Source organism: Panthera tigris, chromosome E1 (genome assembly GCF_018350195.1).
Source record: "Panthera tigris isolate Pti1 chromosome E1, P.tigris_Pti1_mat1.1, whole genome shotgun sequence".
Lineage (NCBI taxonomy): Eukaryota > Metazoa > Chordata > Mammalia > Carnivora > Felidae > Panthera > Panthera tigris.
This window is the reverse complement of record NC_056673.1, coordinates 45,692,420-45,716,394: the sequence shown is the minus strand read 5'-3', so window position 1 is coordinate 45,716,394 and position 23,975 is coordinate 45,692,420. Positions and strand designations below refer to the sequence as shown.

Here is a 23,975-nt window from a genome sequence, read left to right as displayed (position 1 = left end):
TAACATGAAATGCGCAGACTTTATTAGCTGTGAGACATTCCACTGCCCGCTAGAGTCCCAAAGGTCATCATAGAACCATGAGGGGCAGAGCGGCTGGGGGCTGGAACTCTGTGCTCTGATGTGTCCACTACAGAGGACACTTTCATCTCCAGTCGGTTTACAGGCTCTTGGCAGGAGGTCTCACTAACCTTGGGTCCTGGTCCCTGAAGCGGTGTATAGTTCTGAGCCGTAAGGAGTAAGTTTCTCACACAGATCAGAAACTTCTCCTTTTTTCACTGACCTCTCTGTCCTGTAAGCTACCTCCACCCCTGAGCCTCACCCACCCTCCACGAGGCCTACTGTCTAAATAGGGCCCTGGAGGAGTCTGGGAAGGTCCTGACCATCTTCACCCATGCCATCGTGGGTCACCTGGGTTGGCAGTTTGTAGCTATACTAGAAGAATGAATGGTTTTCAGAGGCCAATTTGGCAGCTGTCTGCCTCCCCTAAATCCTTAACTTTCACCCACCTTCAATCCCCTCATATTACCTCTATCTTGGGGTTCAGTGGCTCTAACTCCTGGCCAACCCAGGATCTGAGCCATGTCTCTGAAACTCCAGCTGCTTAGGGACGGGGCCAAGGCGTTCAGGAAGGGAGGGAAAACGGGGACCACAGATGAGTCCCTGTACCTCCAGGGGATGCAGAGGTGAGGCTAGGGGTGACAGAAGCCCCTCAGGCTGCTCCTGTTCCAGGGACAGTGTGAGAATTTTGTCTGTTGCCATGACCAGGGGAGGCACCCCGGAGGAGGAGTTCTTTCGCTTCGGCCTACACTTGTTCAAGTCACCACAGCCTGGGACCTGGGAAGGGCAAGAGAGGGGGAGGACACCAGCTTCAGGGATGGGAACCGGCAGAAGCTGTGTCCCATTGCCCTTGCCCCGGCTGCGGGGTCTATAGTCACAATCTGGGCTTTTCCACCACCTGTCCAGGCTCCTTGTCTGTGACTCAAAACACAAAAGAGGACAGCAGAACCCATGGCTGCTCTCAGAGCACAGAGGCCGTGGGCCTGATGTCACAGTGAGAAGAAGACGTGTAGTTGCCTCCAGGAAAGGCCCTGGGGATCCCAACACTTGCTCACCTGTGCAGGGGGCAGACCACCCTGGGGCAGCCTAGTTCCCGGACTCTGAGTGGCTGAGGCCACGGGAAACAAGGCCAAGTCATTGGAGGTAGGGGCTCCTAGAATGTAGCCCGTGTGGCCCTGGGGCAGGGGCTGCTGAAGGAGCTGTAGGATGCGGCTGAGGTCTGAGGACATGCGGGACTCCAACCTGCCAGACAGAACCCCACAGTCAGGGTCAGGGTCAGGGTCAGGGTCAAGACAAGGGAGAGCTGTTCAGGTCCCGAGAGCAGCTCTGGATTTTGTAGCCTGCATGCCATTCCTGCTGGATGGAATGGCACCCTGGGACCTACCTGAAACTATTTCCCTGGTACACTCCGCAGGCCCTGCTGAAATTTCCCTTAGCACGTCCCTGACTTCAATAACGACAGTGACCAGGCACTGTGCACACATCATTTTGTCCTCATAAGGAAGCTTTGATATGGGTATTCTGATTATCCCCATTTCATGAAAAGCCAAATGGAGGCTCAGAGTGCTTAAGTAACTTGTCCACACTCTTGCTGGTAAGTTGCAGAGCCAGGCTTGGAGTTCAGGACCATACTGCCCGAGCCCTCACTCTACCACCACGGTCCTGCCATCCGCAGGCCACATGCCCTCTCCAAGGGACTATGGAATTTGTTTCTGTACCAGGTTATTCCCCTATTCTAAGAAAGCTTCCTTGCCTGTTCTGCGGTTTGCTAGGACAAGCCATCCAAGGAACCAGGCTTAGTGACTTAGGGATGAGGAGGCCTGCAACTAAAGAGGGCTAGCCATTCTAAAACTCGCAGGGCACTCAGTGTGATGTCCCTGAGCCACCAAGAGGGGGCACTCGTGCCTAGCCCACTGCTGGCTGTGCTCTCTGCAGCCACCCCCATCCTGGTCCCAAAGGGCACTCACCTGTTCATCTGGGCCTGAAGCTGCTCCAGCCTGGAGCCTAGCTCCCGAGGCCAGCAGTCTGGGTCTCCCTGAGGGTTTGGGGGGCTGTCCCTTGGCCTTGGGGGCATTTGATGCAGCAACTCAGGCCAGAGGCCAGATGCATCTGAGATGCTCAGAGAAGGGGCTGCAGCTGCAGGAGGGAAAGGGAAGACTGAGCTTCCGTCTAGCTGATTCCGCAGACCTGACCAGAGCCCATCTTCTTCCCCTACCTGTCCTGGGAACACAGGTTAGGAGAAGTGGATCTCTTTACCTGAGTACCCTGGAGTACAAGGTCCTGTCCCCACAGAGGTTGGACTTCCAGGTTCCAGAAGGCTGTAGCCCTGGGAAGGGGGCTGGAACCCCAGCTTGGGGGAGGGGGGGCTGGCTGGGTGGGGACATTCCAGCCCTGGCCTCACTGTCCAAGGAGCTGCAGTCCAGAGAGTCCCCTGGAGCTTCTATGTGAAACCCCATTGGGCTGGCCTGTATCCACCCCGGGGGACAGCCCCCATTCAGGCTCTGAGGACCCAGGGGGAGGAAGGAGACAAGGGTCTCTATCACTGAGCCTAGAGAGGGAGCCCCTCTCCTCTCATCAAGGGGCTGGGGAGACCTCTCCCAAGATGAGGCAAATTGGGAAGGACATGAAAAGGGGAAGGAGGTTGGGCAGGGGCTTCAGGCTGGGGCGAGGCAGACACTGGTGGCAGATGGCTTTGCTCACCTGACTGGTTGTCACTGAGGAAGAAGCCTTGGTGGTCCTGGCTGCCTGGAGCTGGTTGGGGTGATGACTGGAGACCCCCGCCTGCCTTGTGGGGAACAAGAGCATCAAGTAACAGGTACCAAAGTTGGGACAGGGCCTCTTTGTTCTCCCCTGCACCCCCTCCTGAGGCCCTTGTGACAACTAGGTGAGAAAGTGGTGACAGGTGGCCGGGTTCCCCCTGAGGCTCCAAGCAGCTTCCTACAGGTTCTCTCCTGCGTGGGTGGGCAGGAGACAAGCAGAGGCTTGGAGATGAGCAGAGGCCCCTACGGAGTCTTGGAAGAGGCCGCCTTGAGCAGCAAGATTTGGGGGTGGGGGCATACAGAGGAGGTGTTCTTGCAGTCCTCCCTTTCCTGAATGCCCTGGTGCCGCTGTCCACAGCTTGGGCTACTGGGGAGTTCCCTCCAAGGAGACTGGGTCTGGAATCCCCAATCCATCCAGGAGGTACCCTCAGCAGCACCCTTGGCAGACCACCCTCTTGGCACCATGAGACTTAGGGGTGGGATGCCCAGGGGCAACAGATGCCCCAGGCCATGGAGACCACATCCCTCTTGCCCGGTCTCCAGCCACTGAGCACTCGGGCCACCCGATGGCTCCGAGTGGCTAGGGCCCCCAAGGCAGCATCCTTACAAGATGTCCCCTAGACCAGATCAGGTGGGAAGAAGAGAGGCTGGGGGAGGGGAGACTAGCAGAAGGGACAGGGTGAGGAAGGCTGTCCATGGCAAGAAAACCTGCCTCGGCATCATCCTCCAGATGCTGTGCATGGGGCCTGAGCCAGCAGAGCCCCTGCTCCTGAGGCTGGGGGTGGGAGGCTCAGCTCCAGGAGGCCTCCGCCACTGTTGCCCCCGCCAGGCACAACGGCCCCCTCCTTCCCACTAGCTGACTCCAAGCCCCCTCCTCCATACAGTCACTTCCGGACCCTTCCAGTTTGTACCGGCTGTCCCACTCCTTGGTAACCCTGAGCTCCACAGACATTTGGTCTCCCCACACACCCTCGTGACTTCCTTGGTTATTTAACTACGCAACTCTTTATTTTCTCTGAGTTGTTATAATCTTCTCCACTGAGTGATAAGCTTAGGAGGAGAGGCTCTTCCACTTGTTTACACCCCTGGGACCTAGGGGTGGCAGACACCCCTTCTTCCAGCTTGGTGCCATGGGGTGCCTGGGTTGTGGAGTCGCACAAACTTGAGTCTACCTTTTGGCTCTGCCATTGACTATGTGGTGGTATGGCTTTGGTCAATTTATCATCCTCTCTGACCCTTAGCTTTCTCATCTGGAAAGTGGGGAAAATAACACTAAGTGCAAGGAGAAGACTAAAAGAGATCATGTACAGGAAGCCCAGTGCTTAGCATGGGGTTGGTGCTTGATAATTGGTAGCTATCATCATACTTAGCATTATGTTGGCCATGGCAGGCACAGAAGAAATTGTGGTGAAGGACGCAGGATGGGGTTGAAAGGAAGGGAGGTGGTCAGATGGGTCCCCTCCGGCCAGGCAGGCCAAGTGCTCAGCAGCCTCCACTCCCCATCACCAGCTGGCCGAGGACCCCTACCCACCCTGGCCCACCCAGCCCAGACTCACGTCCCGCAGGTTGAAGGTGACTTCCAGCTTACTCCAGAAGCTGTCTGCAAACGCAGGGTACATGTCCAGCACCTCCAGCAGGTCTGCCCGCTGGATCTTGTGCAGGTCACAGTAGGTCAGGGCCCGCACATCTGCACTGGACTTGCCAGGCCGGGCATGAAGGCTAATGGGCTCCCCAAAGATGTCGTTCTTTCCTGCCAGCCAGAGGGGCAGGGGGTCTCTCCAGGGTCTGGCTCCAAGCTCTCTTCTGAAGAGCCTCCCTGAGGGCCCCTTGGCCGTGAACTCCTCCCCCCCACCCCTCACCCCCACCTCAGGGATCCTGCCAGGCTTTGGCTTGGTGCTCAGGGATCAAGCTCTAGGGACAAGGTTGGATGTGTGGGCCGGGGGTCGGGGGGTGGGAGTTGGATGCAAAAGCTGCCTTTCCTTTGTTCTCTGAGCTCTGCAGAGGCCACATACCCTCCCAACATGTGGGTCCCTTGCCTCAATCTTCTGGCCTCCTAGGACCACCCTCTGTCAGAGTCCCTCTCCTATTTCCCGTGGTTTGTGGCACTGCCCCTATCCACCCCCCTGCTCCCCAACTCCAGGAGACAGTGGGCAGGAAGAGACACTAAAGGTCCCTACTCAAACTTTTCCTCTCTCCTCAGCCTGGTGGTACGGCAAGAGGGCAGGGAACCCAGGGCCAGGGGCACCCAGCTCCCCCAGGGCAAGGCCTGAGGCCTCTGTCTCTTTGTGTTCCCACTCCCTACTGTGGGGCCACATAACCAGCATGGCCCTGGCAGAGCACGCCTGAGAAAGTCACTTCCCCTTTCTGGACCCCAGTGTTCTTATCTCTAAAATAAGTATAACTGTATCTGTCTTGCCCCACTGGACTGTCCAGAGGCACAGACGTGATGCTTGAGAAAATGCCTCAAATAGCAAGAGGCACCAGGCAGATTGATACGATGCGTTGGGACAGACGGATGTCCCAGGGTAGACATAGGCTGGTGATACTTGGGGCATGTGGCAAAGATATTGGGCCCTCCTGGTGTCAGGGCCACTGTGCTGGCCACAGTGAATGGGCATGAATAAGATGCTGTCCCACCCACAAGGAGCCCCCAAATCCCTACAAGACAGGCACATAAGCAACCAATTAGTTTACAGATGATCTATAGAGCCTTAGAACAGGGAGAACCAAGAGGTAAGGGGCTGAGGAGGGGGGAGGGGCTACCAGGAGTGGTAGGGGCAAGGAGGAGGGGCTTACAGAGGAAGTGAAGTGGGGGCTGGGTTGTGACGATGAGGCTGGCTGGGCCCCCAGCAGGAAGGCCATCAGAGCAGAAGAAACAGCTGTGTGGTCACAGCTGGCTGGCAGAGAGCCTAGGGCCGGGGTACCAGGGACCATGATTGCTTTGACGTCCACTCCCCCACAGGAAAGTCCAGCCCCTCAGCCTGGCGATACCAACCAGAAGCGCTAATGGTTTGCATGGACAATGATAGATGGAAGCCAAGACCTGTTGCCCACGAGAACAGGATCAAAGGTCATTCACAGAGGAGGGGGACTGAGGCCCAGAGAGGGAAGGGACTCACCAGAGTCACATATGAAACCCATAAGCACAAAATCTGGGCAACATTATAAAATGATGGTTATCCAGTAGATGAAGGATTATGATCTAATGTTCATTTCCACTCAGGACAAAAATAAGAGGATTTCAGGTCTCTAACTGAAACTTAAAATGGACTGGCTTCTTAATTATTAAATAGAATTATTGTCCTTCTCATGTGGATGAAACTTCTAAGGTAGGCTGGAAGTGAGGGAAGGTCTCACAGAGGAACCCATGTCTGGAGCCCAGCCTTGAAGGGTGACTGGGGTCTTCTAGGCAGGTGTTCCAGGAAGAGTGGCAGCACGTGCAAAGGCAGGGAACTGTGACAGGGACGGCAGTAGAGAACTAGAAGTAGTTTGTATGGCTGGAGCGTGAAGTACCAGGGGAGGGTGGCAGGATTTAGGGTGGCCAGACTGGGGAGGACTATGCATGCTGTCATCAGGGGTTTACATGGGTCTTAGGGGTCATGGGGAGCCATGGGAAGATTTTGAGCAGAGGAGGAGTATGCGCAGATGTGAATTTCAGGTCACTGACAGAAGATCAAAGATGAGCTATGGGGGTAGTCCAGATTCAGGGACACAGGAAAAGGAAGGACATGGTAAGGGCTGGAGCCAGGCAGGGACAAGGAGACAGGTGTGGTGTGGGAGACAGGTGTAGGACACAGAGGTATTAAGGGGAACAAACAGGAGTCTGTGGTTGCCTGCATGGTGGGGGTGGGGCAGGAAAGGAGAAGAGTGCTCCCTTGGTTGACTCCCAGGTCTCTAGCCCCAGCAATGGATGGTTCAACAGTGATGGAGATTCTGAAGGAGCAGCTTCTGGGGAAAGATAATGATTTCAGACTGAGACATGTTGTTTGGTCTGTCTATGGAATATAGGGTGGCTATACCCAGGAAGGAATGGAATATTCTGTTCTAAGGAGAGATTGGGGTCAGAACAGAGCTCTGGGGGGGCCTGTGGCATATATGAGGCTGAGAGCATGGGAGCAAGGAGGTAGTTCAGGAGAGGGTGGAGGGTGAAGAAAAGAAAGCAGAGCCCGCACTTGGTGAACACTAGTCGAGGGCAGGCCAAAGGGAGAGGACTAAACAGAGGAACTGGGCGGGGCGGGGGGGGGTGCTGTTCAGTGGGGTGGGAGGAGAGCCCAGCCACAGAGACCAAAGGAGGGAGAGGCTGACATCCTGATCAGGGTCTTGGGGTGGGCTAACATCAGGGAGAAGGCAAGGAAGATGAGAATCATCTCAGAGAGGTGAAGTAACCTGCCCAAGGTCACATGGTTGGTAAGTGGCAGAGGCCGTGTGGGCCCCAAATCTGTCCCCTGTCCAATGCTCATCTCATTCCTGCAAAGTGTCCAGCTGTCCCTGTAGCTGCAGTGAATGAGCTTGGGGTCCTCCCTCCACCCAAGCCAAACCTTTGCCCTCTCACACTGAGCTCCCCAAAAGTGGAAGAAGGTAAGAGCCTTCCTGGACTTCGGAGTTAGACGCATAGCCCTTGAATCCCTGTTTGGCCACTTGCCAATATGACCTCTCTGAGCCTCTACTCCCCTATCAGGAAAATGGAACCTATGGGTTTGTTTTAAGGATCCGGTGAGCTGGGCGTAAAGCTCTCTGTTGCTCATGCTTACATGGCAGGCCGGTAAAAGGTGCCACCATCATCATTAGGAATGGAGTAGTCCAGGCAGGACATGGCTAGTTCCCCTACACCCACCCTACCGGTCTGGCCCTTCCTGCCTGACCCACCTAGGATGGCCACGACCACGTCGTCACGCAAGATCTCGATGGAACCTCGGGAGATGAAGTAGAGCGTGGAGAGCACATCGCCGAGGTGCACCAGCGTGTCCCCAGGCGGTGCGTGCGTGGTCTTGAACTTGACCGCCAGCGCGCGCAGGCAGCCCTTGCTGGCGCCGCGGAAGGCTGGGCAGTGCTGCAGCAGCGCGCGGTGCAGGTGCAGGCAGATGTCGGCCTGCAGGCACTCAGGGAAGCCCTTCAGCACCTGCGAGGGGGGCGGCCGCGTCCAGGGTAGTGCAGCTGGGCTTGGGGCTGGGGGAACGGGGTGGGGAGGGGTCTGGGGACGCCCTGTGCCCGCGGGCCCTTGGCCTCCCCTGGGACGCTTAGCCAGAGCTGGGACTGGAGCTGGATCGCCTGCCCCACCCGAGGCAGGGCGGCGGGCTCTCACCGCGTTCATGTCAATGCCGTTGGTGTAGGACCAGGCGTGCTGGAAGTACTCTTCCAGGCGCTGCCGCAGCGGGTTGGGGATCTGGTGGAAGCGGATGAACTCCTTGACTCGCAGCATCTGCGTGTGGTAGCGGGCAGTGCCGGAGTACAGACGCTGGATGATGGCAGACACGTTGCCAAAGATGCTGGCGTACATGAGGGCTGGAGTGAGGCAGCGGGGGTGCAGGGAATGAGCTCCTCCACACCCCCACCGGGCCATCGCACCCCAGGGCATGCTCCACACCTCCTTCTCCCTAGGAGCCCTCTGATCAGGGGCCCCTCTGTCTAGGGCCAAGTCAGAAGTGCCCAAAACAGCGCCAGGGCACACGAGGGACAAAGGCCCCCGGGCTTCCTGCCGTCCTCCCTCTGTCCTGTGTCTCTTGGCATCTTGCTGGGCCCAGAGGCCAAACTCCTGAGAACTAGGGCAATGATTTTTTTTTTTTTTTGTACAGATTTGTTTTCTCCTTCAGGTTGTAGAAAAGCATAATAAAGGGAAAACTCTTGGTCTCTGTTTTCACCCATTTTTTTTTTCTCGTTGTTTTTGTTTCTCTGGGCTTTCACATCTTTAAATACTCTGAACATGACAACTTAATCTACGTGTAAACTTCCACACTGCCTCTTGTGTTCCTAGACCCAGTGTCTTAGGAAGCAGGCAACACAGTGCAGAGCCTGGGAACATACACAGCCAGAGGAGCTGGCCCCCTGGGATGAAATTGGGTCTCTGTGTAACCCCTGGAAAGTTAGGACCTTCGGGTTCTTGGTCTGTAAACGGGGCTCGTAATATAGCCCCCCATAGGCTAGTGATGAAAACAAAATGTGCACCTTTGATGGGCACTTAGAAAAGTGCCTGACAGGGCAGCTGGCTTCCCGGTGTGTGACCTGTGCTAAGAAGGGCCCTGCTCGGTTCCATGCTCTGCTGTCACCATTCTTGAAATCTTGAAGACTTTTTAAATAAACGGCCCTCCATTTTCATTTTGTTCTGGGCCCTGCAAATCATGTAAGCTGGTCCTGGTCCCTGGCACATAGCAAGGGCTTGTAAGGGTGTTAAGTTTCATGCATGGTAGACGCACCTATGCAAAATTGCACTGTGCTCTGTGCTTAGTATTTGCCCATTGCACCCAATGTTACTGTATTATGGCTCATTACAAAACTGAAACTTGAATGCCATGGGTCAGGCCCAGGCATGAGGGGCCACTCACAGCCGATGAGCATGACGCAGATAGAGAAGACCTTCTCAGAGTTGGTGTTGGGGGAGACATTGCCGAAGCCCACGCTGGTAAGGCTGCTGAAGGTGAAGTACAGGGCTGTGACATACTTGTCCTGCACTGAGGGGCCAGAGGCTGGGTCGCTGCCATTGTAGCGCTTGCCAAGCTGGGCGCCCAGGCTGTCCAGCCAGCCGATCTTGGGCTCCAGGTAGGGCCGCTCCACGTTGCCGATGGCATACCAGATGCAGGCCAGCCAGTGTGCAATGAGTGCGAAGGTGCACATGAGCAGGAAAAGCACGGCCGCTCCATACTCAGAGTAGCGGTCCAGCTTCCGTGCCACACGCACCAGCCGCAGCAACCTCGCCGTTTTCAGCAGCCCGATCAGGGTTGTGGTCTGGCGGGGCAGGAAGGGGGTCATGGGGCCAAGGGTCAGCCCTTGAAAGGCTGCACTCAGGACCACACTTGTTTACTTGGGCATATGGTCACACAGTCATTCAACAAACACTTATGGAGAACCTGCTCTGGGCTCTTGGCCAGTGAAGCACAGTGCAGGACCTTAAGGAGCATTCAGCCTAAAGCTCAAAACAGTGTTATAGTTGCTAGGACAGAAGTCCAGGGGAGTGCAGAGAAAAGGGAGATCAATTCTGCAGGTGCAGGGCAGGGGAGGCTTCATAGAGGAGGTGACACATGAGCTAAATCTTGAGTGATGAGGCTGAGTCTGCAGGCGGACAGGAGGGAGAGTGAAAGGCATTCTAGGCACAGGGAACAGAATGAGCCAAGCAAGGCATGGGGGTGTGAAATGGCACAGCCCACATGGAAAACCAAGTGCAGCGCTGCTGCCTGGAGTGCATAGCAGAAGATGGTGGAGTGATGAGGAATGGGCCTGGAAGGTGTGCACGGGCTGCTCCCACGGGCCTCAAGGTCCCAAATGAGCTTGGTTTTATTCCAAGCCATTGGGGAGCCACGGAATGTTCTGCAGACAGTGTCAGATGAGTGATCTTGAACTGGTCCTGGCTTCTGTGTGGAAGGGTGAGGCTGGCAGGTGAGGCTGGCAAAGGGTGGGTGTGGGAGCAGGGAGTCATGATGGATACCTCTACTCCAGCTGGACAGGCTGTTGGTGGGGGGTGACTGGAACAGAATGGAAAGTTCATTCCAAGGAGGTGGGGCAAAAGGGGGGACTAGAAGCTATGAGAAGAGCCTGCAAATAAGAGCCTGCAAATACCTTCATGTCAGCTATGGGGAGCCAGTGGGCATAGTGGAGGGTCAGGGGGTGAGGGGGGGTCAGGCTGCCTTGTGGGAGCAGTCCATAGCTTCCCTTTCCAACTCCAGGGTAAGTAGAAGCCAGCATGAGGGCATGTGAGGTGGCTGCCCATCCCAGAAGGGGCAGAATTCTGGAGCATAGGGAGGGCATCCAGGCCTAGGGCACAGCCTTGTCTGTTCGTTCTCCAGGGCTGGGAGATGACACATGTCCTAGGCCGCCTTCCCACCTCCACCTGCTTTGGCAAAGGCACCCCATACCAGATACTCTCATGCCAGGGCTGTGGGGCTGGGAGGCCCGAGGGCTGGGGCACAGGGGACGGCCACAGCAGATGGCCTGAATGGGGTTTGCTCACCTCATCAGAGCCGGTGCGGAAGATGAGAAGGTCAAATGGGATGGCAGCCACCATGTCAATGAGGAACCAGCCCTTGAAGTAGTGGATGGCAATGCGGCGAGGGTGGCTGACCACCTCGTCATTGGTGTTGACATAGGTGGTGCGGAAGTTGATGACGATGTCCACAACGAACATGATGTCTACGATGAGGTCCACCACAGTGAGTGGACTGCAGGTGTAGCCGCAGTCCATGCGTTGAGATTCATCCTGGTCGCTGAGCAGGAAAGCGGCCGAGTAGGGCGTGAAGATGGCTGTGTAGATGACCAGCAGCAGGATGAGCCAGTCCCACACGGCCTTGAAGGGGCTATAGTGCAGGAGGGTCCCGCGGTGGATGCGTGGCGCCTGCAGCTTGTACTCCGGCAGCACGTCCGCGCCCAGGGACAGAACCTGGGGGTGGGGGCCATAGGGCAGTCAGCAGGGTGTCCACTGCTCGTGAGACAGGCCTGGGAGGGATGAAGACTTAGGGGTGAGGCCTGGGAAGGAGGCTGTGGGAGAGGGTAGGTGAAGAGGGCTGTGGAGGACAGAGGGGATGAAGCAAAGATGGGATAGAGTGTGTATGAGGCAAGCGCATAAGGGGACAGGTGTATTGGGAGGAAGTGGGCTACAAGGGGGGGGTGCAGCTCTGTTGCATAGTGACCCCAGGTTCAAAGCTCACCAATTCCCTCACAAACAGCCATCCTCAAGTGGAGACAGGGCTAGGGGAGGGGTGAGGGGAGGGAGGGGGATTTAGGCTCAGGGTCATTTGTGGTCATGTTCCAGAGAAGAGCCTAAATTGAGGGGGTAGCTGGGGGTCTGATCCTTTTTGGTGGGTTTGGGAGGTTCCCAGTGGCCAAGATTCCTGATGGGGACAAGTCACTCCCAGAATAGCCTCTTCATTCCTGAAGACCTTGTGGAGCCTAGACCAGTGAGGGCCCTCCTTGGGGCCCACTTGCAAAGCCTTCATGGAAAGAGTCAAACTTGGGGGCGTGTAGCTAATCTGAGCCTTTGACAGGTCCTGGGCACCAGGGAGGTCCGACTATTTTGCACATGTCCAAGGGGGGTTTGTATGAGAGAGAGAGTGAGAGCTAGAGAGAGAGAGAGAGAGAGAGAGAGAGAGAGTGCATGAGCAGAGGAGAAGGGCAAAGAGAGAGAGAATCCCAAGCAAACTCCATGCTCAACGCAGGGCTTGACCCCACAACCCTGGGACCATGACCCGAGCAGAAATCAAGAGTTGGACACTCAAGCAACAGAGCCACCCAGCCTCCCCCAAGAGGGTTTTGATCATTACTTTCAGATGAGCCCCCTCTGCTCTGCCCCTCCCAACCCTGCCTCGGAGCTTACGGTCAACGTAGGGTCACCAGGCCCAGCCCAACAGACCCAAGCTCTACCCAGCTACCCATCACAAGAAACAGCTGGGGCATCAAGAAGGGCATGCGTTTTGAAGCCAGGCCTCCCAGGTTGATCTCAGGTCTGACATTGCTCTAAGTCTCAGGGCAAATTTTATGGCCTCTATGTGCCTTAGTTCCCTCATCAGCAAAAAGGATAGCAAAGGACAACCAACTCCTTAGCATCGTGATTAAATGAGATGGCACATCTCCAAGGCACATGCTGATCTATGAGGATTCCTCCTCCCTGCTCATCCTGTGTCAGGCACTGCCCCAACAAGGATGGAACCTGAGGGGTGTCCCACTGACCCCTCCACCACTGCTGGATAGGCACTGGCAGATGGCTCTGGTTTGAGAAAATCTGCAATATAAGGTTCTGACCTTGCAAACGAGACCAATTAACAGATGATGTCACCATAAGGAAGATCCATCAAAGGGCTGTTTTCACCTTGTGGGTCCCTGATTAGCCATCTAAATCCCTAGAAGGGGTCACAGTGTCCCCACCCTACAGTGACCCCCTGCTCCGCCTTCAGGCCTGAGCTCCTATTCTGCCTCTCAGGAAGCCTCCTCTCACCCTCTTTCTTGGTTTTTCCCTTTGTCCCCTGTAAACACCCCTGAACACACAGCTATTCTCCACTGAACAATAGGCCATCTTATATGCTCCACTTAGTTCACATGGAGGCTCAGCTGAAGGGAATGACCTCAGTCAACTGAGCTGAATGAGCATTGAGAGCTTGGGTCGTTAAGCCACTCCTCTCCTTCCCTGGCTGCTCAAGACCACACCAAGACGGAACAGCAAAGCATAGGGCTTGTCCCAAGGCAGCACAGATTCAGATGGTCGGGGGTGGGTGACAAGAGTATGTCCACTTCCTTAGGCCCCCAGACAGAGGTGTCATCCCCCCATCACACAGACTCCATACTTTCCCACTGCCTCTGAAGCCAGCGTGAGGACAGTTCCCAGTGTTGCCCAGAGCTGCAGGGTCCTCAGGATGTAGGAACTCAGGTATGAGGTCCCAGCTCTGAGCCCTGGTTGAGGCCAGAGTGACTCTTCTGCTCTGGGTCCCTGCCAGCTCCCTCCCCTGAGCTCTGTCAGACGCCTCTCCCACCTTAGGGCCCATATAGGGGAGTGAGTAAAGCCAAGACTAGTTGGGGCGGGGTGGGGGGGCAGGATAGGAGCAGTGGGTTGGGTGGGGCAGGGACCACAGTCCCCAGCCAGGCCTGTCAGTCTTCATGGGCAGCTCTCCAGTCTACCAGCCCCCGTAACCCCTGTGCCAACTTGAGAGCCCTGAGGTGAGTGGCCAGGTGGAGTCCCTCATGGTTGGGCCACTGGGCCACCCTGCCTGACCTCTGCGGGCCTGACCCTGCAGCTTGTGGTACTTCCTTCTCCAGGGTTCTGAGTGTGGGGAGCGGCTGGGTCACAGGGAGTTTCCATCCCACCTGCTCCCTCACAGGCTGTGATTCAGGCAAAAGGGGGCAGGGAGGAAAAAGAACTGCTCTCATCCCTCGTGAAGCCAAAGCCTCCCAGAAATTTGGGTGCAGGCCCTCCCTGCCCCCCATGACCTACACTTCCTTGCTCAGCCCTGGCCTAGCCCCCCTTGATGCCTCCTGGGGACTGTACTACTCAATGTCAAAAGGTCCAATTCTCTGCACATGAGAGCTCTGGGACCCAGAAAGGGCACAAGGTCCCTTGTCCAAGGTCACACAGCAAGTCAGTGTCAGGACTCTGGTCATCTGAACCTCAGGCAGGGCTTTTGCATTTCCTTCTAGGATGGTTAGGTGGGGATTGGAGCCTCAGGCCCTATGCAAAGGGACACGGGGGTCAGCTGAAACAGAGAACCCAGGGAGGTTTGCCTTGGGCTGGCCAAGGAGGGGCTGAAGGGGAGGGAGGCATTCAGGGCCTGATCTCCAGGAAGCTGCTCAAAGAGAGCTAAAGATGCCAGGGCCATCTCCCCTCTGCTTGGATTGTAGGAGGCTCCTGCTGTGTGTTGGGAGGTGGGGGAATAGGGGCAGGAGTAGGGCTGGGGCCTCCCTCCATCCTTCCTCCTCTTTCCCTCTCAGAGTGGCGCTGACACTTCTCTCCGCTTCTCCTTCTCTGTGACTGGCAGAGCCTTGGACAGGCCCCCCTGGTAGCCTGTGTATTCCCCCATCCCAGGCTCCTCCAGACCTAAGATGTGGCACTATTCACAGGCCCTGCTGACTCTGACCTCCTCATGCTCCACCACCTGGATGGTGGCCTCAGGGTAGGCCTTTAGGTCTAAGAAATCAGACCCCAGCAGGACAGGAGGCCTGGGGCTCAGACCAGACCCCTGGGGACTGGCCAAGCTGACTGCCTCTGCCACTCCCAGCCCCAGAGGAGCCCAGACCCCAAGCCTGAGAAGGGACCTTCAAGACCCAGCACAGCCCCGCCCACCCTGCCCTGTGGCCCGCACCTGGGTGACCTTCTCGGTGACGTTCTGGGTCCGCTCCACCACCTTGTGTGGTGCGATGATCTCAATCTCTGTCGTGGAGCCGGAGCGGTGCTTCTCCAGGTTGAACTCCACAAAGTTGAGCGTGAACTGCGGGATCTGGCTGATGGTCCTGTACTTGACCCTGCCCGTGCCAGGACCCTGTGCACCTGGCCTGCCATGAGAGCCCTCTGAAACCAGGCCCAGGGTCAGAGCAGTCCAGGCCAGGGGACCAGCTGCCCCACTGGGGGCCCCCATTCACCCCTCCCACCACTACCTGCACCCCACCTTACCGGAGCCCAGGAAGCTCTGGGACAGCAGGCACTGGGACAGGCTGCGGCGCTCGCTTTTGGCCAGGAGCTGGGCCAGATCCTCGAAGTTGAGGATGAACATGATAACGGCTCCATCCTCGTTCTTCACAGGTACCACGTCCACCAGGCATCGGAAGCTGGAGGCTGCAAACACCATCGGGAGGGGTCACAGAAAGGATCTTCTCCGGCAGTAACCTGGCCAGGGGAAGCCAGGGAGGGGGCTGGGTTGAGGTCAAGTTAAGGGCAGCCACGGGGTGAGGAGGCCTGGACTATTGGGCAGAGGGTTGGTGATGCTGTCTAGCAGGTGTTCTACCCACAGGCCAGAGGTGGGGAGAGCAGCTTAGCTGCTCATTAGGAGATAATGTAGCATCGGGCCCAAGTCCACACTCAGCCCTCAGCTCAGGGCTTAACCTTGAGGTTTGCTTCTGTTGTAATTAAAGCTGAGCAGATGGGGTGGATTAAGTGGGGAGGTGAGGTCGGGCATTCTACCCCCACGTAGCTCTGGCCGACCCTGGGTTCAGCTCCCACATTCCTGTCCCACAAAGATGCCGCCCACGCCCCATGCTGGAAGGAACTCGCTGTTGAGAACACACTAAGTGCTGTGTCCTGAGTCAGTTGGCACTTTAGGCCTCAAGATCCATAGTGGTGGCTAGTGGAGCCTCAGGGGGCAGATATAGACCCCCATTCTGCAGAGCCTGGGGTTCTGAGAAACTGACTGGCTAGTGCTGGAAGGGGACATGGAGTGGGGTTCCAAGCACACAACAGCTCTCAGCACACAACAGCTGGGGCAAGGGAAGGGACTGGTCCAGGATGAGGACACTGGAGTGAAGGCCAGGCTGCTGCCCCAGGACTCAAAGGCACTTGGGGTCCCTAGGCAGAGATGCTGGGACTGGGGAGCAGGCAGGGCAGTGACCTGGGGTCTGGAGAGAGATGGCAGGGTGGGGGCAGGCCAGGACCCACTCTCCCGCCCTCTTGGGCGGCTTAGACCTAGCCATTGACCACTGTTCCTCTTTCTTAGCTTCCGGGTCTCCCATCCACATAGGTGGGTGGGACAAATCAAAGCTAAGTTCAGCCACACACCCCCAGAGCCCAGCCTATGGGCTGAGTGGGTAGGTGGATGTCCCATAAGCCCCCTCTCCATGGTACCCAGTGGTCCCACGTCCCTCAGCTCAAACTGTTGGTGGGTATCAGGCCCAAAGGGCAAGATACTAAGGGGCAGGGGCCTCAAGTAAATATGCAAATCAGAAGGCAGAGCTGCCACCCCTTGAGGGCAGGTTTGCATCTGTCTCATTTTTGAGGGGTCAGCACCAGTCCCAGGTGTTGTTTGTTGAGTGAGTGGATAAAAGAATGTGTAAATGTGAGTGGGTGGGAGGCCGGTTGGCAGGAACGTTGCTACTTTGGGGTCCGTTAGAATCGCTCATCCCCCAAAGCGCCTCCTCTACTATCAGTGCAGCCGAGCCGCCCTCATCCTCCCTCCCACCTTCCTCTCCGGGAGCAGGAATCTCCTGGATCAGATTCCCGGACTCCCAGGCACCAAGCAGCCATCTGCCAGCTGCTGCACTGGGCCCCGGGGGAGACATCCACACCGAGGAGAGGCCACCCACCTGCCTCTGTGACCACTCCTGGGCTCACAGTGCTCTAGGCTCTGCGGCCCAGACCAGAACTGGGTACTCTTGTCAGCCGGGGACATGGAGGGGCTTGGACACAGGGACCTAGCCAGGAAGTCTCCTTGGCCGGTGGTCTGAGACACTCCCCCCAAGGCCAGATTGTCTCTTCGCTCTCTGGCACTACAGAGATTTTGCCTGGCAGAGGGCAGAGAGAAGGCAGCACTGGGCAGAGGATCAGGGCCTCCAGGCTCTCTATGCTGCTGGGGGCTGTCAAGGCCCCATCTTCAAGTGGCTGGACTGACCCACTGATGCTATCTTTGGAAAACTGAGGCTGGGAACAGACCAAAGACCCATCATAGCAGTGACGGCTACATGGGAGCTGTGCATGGCACCCCATGCCCAGCCTTCAATCTTGCTGCCTGTAGGGTGGGCAGAGACAGGAGGCTGTGAGGATTTGGCAAGTTCAGAGCATCCTTTCCCCCCATCCCTAGGCTGTCCTTGCTCACAAGTAACTGTGTCTGGGCGACCAGAAGTGGGTGAGTGTGACACCCCCGTTGTGCCCAGGAATGGCAGTGTCCCTGTGCTCTTGTCCCATTGCTGGAGGAGGAGCCACAGTCTCTGCCTCGTTCTCCCTTCCGAGGGCTCCTCCCAGTGCCCACCTCTTCTCTGACCAAGCGCAGCAGATTTGTCTGCCCCCTGGTTCATAGTCCTCTCTGCTCTTCTCTGCCTTTTGGATTGCTCCTTCCTTCAGTTTCTCATTGTTCCAACCCCCTCCCCCTCCCAGCCCTTGCCCCTGTTCTGCACAGTCTCCTTGCTGTCTATCACCCCCATCTCTTTATGCCCACACCACCCAGGGTGGCAGTGAGCCTTCAGGGAGGAGCTGGTGCTACAGAATGCTGCCACTAAGAGGGTGGCTGGTGAGGGCGGACTCCTGCTTGGTGCTTCTGGTCTTCATGGGTAAGTATGTGGAAAACATTGAGGCCTCTAACCTCAGCCCTTGCCCTCTCCTCCTCATTGAGAGCTGAGGACTGGAGGAGCCCCAGGCATCCTCTAGTGTGGCTTGGAGATTAGGAAACTCTCTGGTGTGGGGAAGAGGACCTGACAAGGCAGGCAGGGCTGGGCTCCTCTCTTAAGTGCCCAGTGGGGGCAGGGGTGGAGGTGGGAGAGATGTAGTGCTCTCCATCTCTCCCTCCAGACTCTCATTAGTTCCAGTCTTGTGACCATCCCCATTCCTCCTTATCTGTTAGGCTCTTACTTTTCCTAGTAAAGGCAGATGGAGGAAGATCCAGGTTCTCAGGGGTCTCTGAGCCCTACCTCATGCGATAATTTTGCCAAGTGCCCTGGCTTCTTTGAGTCCGATTTTGTGCAGCTGTATAATGTGGAGATAAATGGACACAGACCTTTCATTTTGACTTGGAGAACTGTCAGTGGATTACCCTTTTAGAGGAAAAGAGGATTATAAATAAACCAGCTAGAGTTCTGTTCAGGACCCTTTTTCACCTCGCTGGAGTCAGGGGGAGGGAGTAGGAAGAGATACTGACTTGGGTAGGGAAGAAATCACCATTAAGATGCCAGTCAGCAGGACTAAAGGATATATGTGAATATGATAAAAAAGAATCATGTGGTCAGATTGGACCATAAGGTGAACATAAGTTATCTGGGTACTACATCGTTTCCTTAGGGTAATGCAGGCCAAGAAGCTCTTTTTTTCTGGGTTTCAGGCCCATCTCGGGCAAGTCCACGTAGTCAAAGGCTTGGGTAACAGGACAGAGAAGGGCTTAGGGTTGGGTGGGGTAGACTGGGGGCATAAGGTATGTGGTAATGTTCCATTTTCACCGAGGGCCAGCCTCCAAGACTGGGTCCTGGGGTCTCTTCTGATAGCTGGAGGACCCCAGCAGTGTTCTGAAAACCTGAGTCCTGATCTCAGAGGGCTGATACTTGGTCTTGATCTTTGCCCCCTGCCCAGGAATACGCAGTGTGCTGAAGAGACCCTAAGAGACCTGATCTGATGTCCCTGGGAATCTGAGAACAGCCTATATACCACTCTAGGGCCCAGGTAGAGCTCTGGGGTCAAAGACAAGGACCTGTTGTCTCTCCCCCTCCCCCCATTTCCTGTGGTCCTATCCTGTTCCCTGGGGACCCTTCTCACTCCCCTGACTGTCACCTCCTCCCTGAAATGATGTGAGGAGGTGAGGTCACAGCTTTTAAAAATATTCTGACTTCATTAACCCTGTGAGTGCTACCAAAGTTAGCCAGATTCTTCCTAGTCCCCTAATCACTACCCCTGCATCTGTTTGGTTGGTAGCAGCAGTAGACAGCTAGGGGGACAGCCAGGATCTGCCCACGAAGCACCCTGGAAGCCCTTAAACGCAAACATGCACACACACACACACACACTCGCATGCTCACTCATGTTCACACTTACATTCATGCTCCATACACACCCCGGGCCCTTGGAACCCAGGCTCTCAGTACCCTTCAGTCCCAATCCAAAGGAACATGCCCCTTGTCTATACTCAGATGGCCTTCATGCCTGCCTTTTCCAGATGTCCTGCAGTTGCAGTAGAGGCAGTTGGGGTCCTTTTTCCCCTCTCGGTATTACAGAGAACAAATATCTCGAGTAAAAAAAAAATCCAGACTTGGGTTCTGGCCCCAGGTTGGATCCCGGCAGTAGGATCTTGGGCAACTCCCTCCTTTTTTCTTGGGCCTTGGTTTCTTCATCCATGAAATGAAGGGATTTATCTAAGCCAGTGGTTCCTAAATTTGGCAGAACATCAGAACCGCCCAGGAGATTTTTCCAAATGCACCTGCTTTGGCCTCAACTCACGCTTCTGAGTCAGCCTGTCTCTAGGGAAGGTGTGTTTTGGAAAACATGCCCCAGGTAATTCTAACGCAGAACCAGGTTGAGGGGGGCATTAATCCAAGTGATTTCCAAGGGAATTTCAGGATCCTAGTTCCCACTCATCTCTCCCTTCCTTCCTGCCCACTGTCTCTGAGGTCCTAGGGGGAAGGTCTTAAAGGGCTGCAGAGCTCTGTTCTCAGCCCCTGCCCCGTGGTTCTGTTCTGCTTGCAATAAACATGGGCTGGCAGTGACATCCCAAACTGGATGAACCTCTGGGTCAGGACAAACTGCAGGACCTATCTCTCTAAGGATCTGGGGCTGAGTGAGCCGGGTCTGCTGTTTCCCAGTCAGCAGCACCCAAGCCTTGACTGCCCACAGAGGCCTTGAGGGGGTGACTCCTCCCCTAATCCCCAGAGCAGACGGAGATGAGGAAAGGTTAATTTTCATTCCAGCTGCCTGACAGCTGGGGCTGACAGTGACAGAGTGGGCGGCCAGGAGACTGGGGACATGGGGGAGGGATGGTGGAGCGGGAGGCCCTGCCTGGGGTGAGGACCAGTCAGTGAGTCAGCCTGGTCTCCAGCTTCTGAAAAGGACCTCAGAAGGCACTGAAATCAATGCCCATTGCTTCCTCCTGCAGATGAGGAAACTGAGGAACAGAGAGGAGACAGGATTTGTCCCAGCCCTTTGGTCCCTGGGTCAGTGGCCTCCCAGTTGGCCACTCTGGCTGAACAAGAGAAGGACAGAGTCTGCCTTGCAGAACCCATGGCCCAAGGGAGCCTCACCATCTTTGCGGTAGTAGAGGATGTCCACCTTGCACTCCTCTGTCCCCAGTAGGGCTTGCGCTAGACGGGACATGGCACTGCGTGGGGTATTGGGGCCTGTGAGGAAGTCGCAGGTGCACGGTCGCTGCATCACCTCCACTCGGGAGTAGCCGAAGAGTTCACAGAAGCCGTCGTTGCAGTAAATGATGGCACAGTTCTCCATCTGAGCATTGGCGATCAGGAACTTCCGACCTGGGGTGGGATGTGGGAAGCCCATGGCAACCAAGATTGGGCAGCAGGGAGGGAAAGATCATAGGGATTCTTGACAGCGGTGAGGGGGTGTCTAGATGGGGGAGCAGAGGAGTGACCAGAATGAGGAAGAGGAGAAGTGAGGTCTGGTCGGGGTGGGAAGCCTAGGTGGCTAGAGTCATGGGTGGAAGATCATGGGACTTTGAAAGTAATGAGGGGGGTGGTTCAGATAGGGGATCTGAACAGTGACCAGAGAACTTGGGGAGGGGGAGTCAGGCCTGGGGATGGTGGGGAGACCAGGGCAGTAATGGGGTCAGTGAAGGAGGAAAGAGGCCCAAGGCTTCCTGGAGTCAGTGCAGGGAGTCAGGAAGAAGGAGTAGGGATGTGACCAGATAGGCCCCAGGCCTGAAGAGAGCTCTTAGAAAGATTAGAGTGGTTACACCCAAGAGGCAAAAAGGAGGGAGTCAAGGAAACTTCTGGAGGAAGTGTGCGGGGGTGGGGTGGGGTGGGGGGTGTCAGGAGGAGGAAGAAGGACAGTGATAGAAGGGGAAGTCAGCGCTTGGGGTACCAAGAAATCAACTGAGGGGAGGAGGGTGGGGCTGCAGTCTGCCCCTCCTGCTTCAAAAGAGAGAGTGGTATTGAGGCAAGTGGAAATCGCTGGAACAGAAGGTGTCCGGGGACATTAGAGCATTCAGCATCAGTACCCCGCTCCCCCCCCCCCCCACCGCCTCCATTTGAAGTAAGTAAAGGGGTCCCGCCACTCCTGCCACAGAACCAGGACTTCAGATCGTTCCCCCCACCTCAACGCACAGACTCACTCTGGCCCTCGAACTTGCGGATGATGGTGTCCAGGTACGTGTTTTGGGGCGCGACGTGGCCCCTGCGGACAGGCATCTTTTGGCCGCGGCCTCTCCCCGGAGCCACCAGTGCCCCGGCTCCCTGCGTCTCCGTCTGTCTTCGGGCTCAGCGGCGTCCGGTTCCGGGTGGGTGCCTCCTCCGGGGAGGGTCGCGGGGCTCCGTGCCCTGCCTGCCCGCCTGCGTCTACCCTCCCCTGCCCTGCACAGCCCTCCCTGACCGACCGCGGCCGTACCTCACTCCCTCTGCTCCCGCCCCGGAGCTGTCCGCGCCGCGGTGCTGAAAGAAGTAGCGCGGCGGCGGGGCGGAGTTCGCGGGGCGGGGGCAACCTCTCCCGGACCCGACGGGGCAGGGGCGGGGCCTTGACTCCTAGGGGGTGGAGCTGGGCAGAAGTGCCGAGCCAGGAATGCGGTCAGGGCTCCTCTCAGGAGCTTCTTTCTGCTCCTGTCCCACTGGCCAATGGCCTCAACCCCGCTCCGACCCTCTCCCAATACCGATACCGAAGGGCAGTCAGGACGTTGCTGGGCCAAGTCTTTCAGGTAGAAGGTGGGGAGTGGGGGAGCAGAAGGAGCTATTATAGCCCTCTTAACACGACCTTGCTAAGTGCCCAATCCCAGTGTCCATGCAGAGCTCCTAAGTGGCAAGCTTAACGTGGCCCTGGCCCTGGGATAATGAGGTAGGAGTGCATATGAAGGTGTACAAAAAAAAAAAAATAATAATAATACAATAAGGTACCTTCTTCAGGGACCTGAGAGCTCTTAGCATACAGGCACTGCTTGGGAGGAGAATAGATTTAAAACCACCTATTAGCAAGTGACCACTGATAAAAGTGTCTGAGTACTGATTGAAAATGAATACACTAGAAGAGCAGATGGGGATGGGGTGAGGTTTATTGAAAGAGGTTTCTTGGAGAGGAGAGAGAGAGAAAGGGATCACTGTTCACTGAGCATCTCAGTGGTCTTGGAACTTTGCAGAGTATCCAGTGACCAGTTTTGAGTCAGGCCTTCGAAGGCAAACATTCAAATGGGCATACACCTTAGGCAAAGGGCCATGGTGGAATCAGTGCAAAGGGACTGAGCTGGGGCATAGAAGGGGTGAAGTTTGGACAAAAGGTGAATTGATGCCTTCAGATGCCATTTTGAACATCTAGATTTAACTGATGGACAACCAAGTTCTTGAGCAGTTAGACACGAAGGAAGTATTTCAGTGAAAGAAACTTTACAATGGCGGGTGGGGGAGAGAGGATGGACAAGGAGGCTCAGTGAGGTTTTCGCTGGAGTCCAGATGAGAGGCTTGGCGTCCTAGGCTGGGTGTGCCTTTGCCACACAGAGCCACAATGCCTGATGGGGGCCTTGTTGGCCACTGTGGCTGGAGAATGGGAGGGCTGCAAGTGTGGCCTCCTAGTGGGGCAGAGTTGTCCTGGCTGCCCCTTGTGTGGGGGTGCAGGCTGACTGTGTAGGAAAGGTGGGGCTGTTTCTCATGAACTCAAAGCAGGATGCTGAGCTCTGAGGAGAAACTTAGAGCTTTCTCAAGTCTTACAGTTTCCAAGTCTTCTATGTTCTATGGCCTGTGCCACCTAAAGATGTTATGCAGGGGCACACTCCTGATGGGTGTCCTGCCCTTATGGTGCTAACAGCTAATAATGGGAACAAATAAGGACATCATAGCACAGCAAAGTAAAAGCAGTGACAGAGGCATCAAACAAAAGTGCTATGGAGCCTGGATTTGGAGCAGTACTTTGTTGGGCTCAGCCAGAACTCAAGAAGACTTCTTGAAACCTGGGCAGAGATTGGGCCCATGGAGATCTCAGCCCAGCCCCTCTTTTCCCCTGAACCTTGACTTTGGGGCTCAGATCCTTAATCTAGAGAGAGCCAGTCTCATCTTTTGGCCACCCTCTCACCAACTCAACTGTAGTTGAGTTGCCTCAACTACTAGTGTCACTTCTCTTTGGTTACTGGCTATGCTACTACCTGCCTCAAGGCTCCCCTAATGACTGACAGGCACTAATTTTTAGCCACTCCAAGAGCTCCTTGGGGCCTCCATCCAATGCAGTTGGACTGTGTTATATTGGATGTGGCATATATTGGATGTGGCATCCTCATGGTGGGTAGACCCAGAATGGAAAGAAGGTCTAGAAAGGGAAGGAGCAGAGGCCTTCTCTCTCTTTTCTCAAGTTTGTCCTAAACTTGTCCTTAGAGTACCCATTTCCCAAATGTCTTCCTACAGCCCTCTCCATCCCATTTCCCCCTCCCCCCCTGAGCCTGGAAAGGTGTTGTTTGCCCTATGATCGGTCCCCAGGGCAACAGGCCAGGCAGCAGGTGTGTGTGTTGAACAAGGCCATCTCTGGAGCGGAGTGGCTGGAGATGAGCTTTGTTTAAATATTAAAGAAGTCAATCATTAATCAAGCCTGGCTTGGTGCCCAGCTACCCACTGTCTCCATTTGGGAAGGTCTGGACTGGGGCAGGGAGGGCTGTGGGGCAGTTTGCATCTCAGGCAGCCGACAAGCAGCTTTTGGGGCTGGATTATGCA

At 56.0% G+C, this 23,975-nt stretch overlaps 1 protein-coding gene across 4 annotated transcripts; it reads right to left on the bottom strand.

Annotated features, from left to right (window-relative positions):
- Window positions 1-21,570, bottom strand: KCNH6 (potassium voltage-gated channel subfamily H member 6). Of its 4 annotated transcripts, none has more exons than XM_042967525.1 (13): window positions 20,364-21,049; window positions 15,115-15,276; window positions 14,807-15,012; window positions 10,975-11,400; window positions 9,356-9,755; window positions 8,119-8,318; window positions 7,683-7,935; window positions 4,373-4,566; window positions 2,758-2,842; window positions 2,025-2,193; window positions 1,113-1,299; window positions 667-834; window positions 1-221 (listed from the first exon to the last, which is right to left on the bottom strand). In XM_042967525.1, the coding sequence occupies exons 1-13, from the start codon at window positions 20,617-20,619 to the stop codon at window positions 24-26; spliced, it is 2,904 nt and encodes a 967-aa protein (XP_042823459.1). In that variant the 5' UTR covers window positions 20,620-21,049; the 3' UTR covers window positions 1-23. The 4 variants fall into 4 exon arrangements, with proteins under 4 accessions (XP_042823459.1, XP_042823461.1, XP_007088311.3 ...); XM_042967527.1 differs by adding an exon at window positions 21,410-21,570 and having other exon boundaries at window positions 140-834; window positions 20,364-20,594; XM_007088249.3 differs by having other exon boundaries at window positions 140-834.
- Between the last annotated feature and the right edge of the window lie 2,405 nt (window positions 21,571-23,975).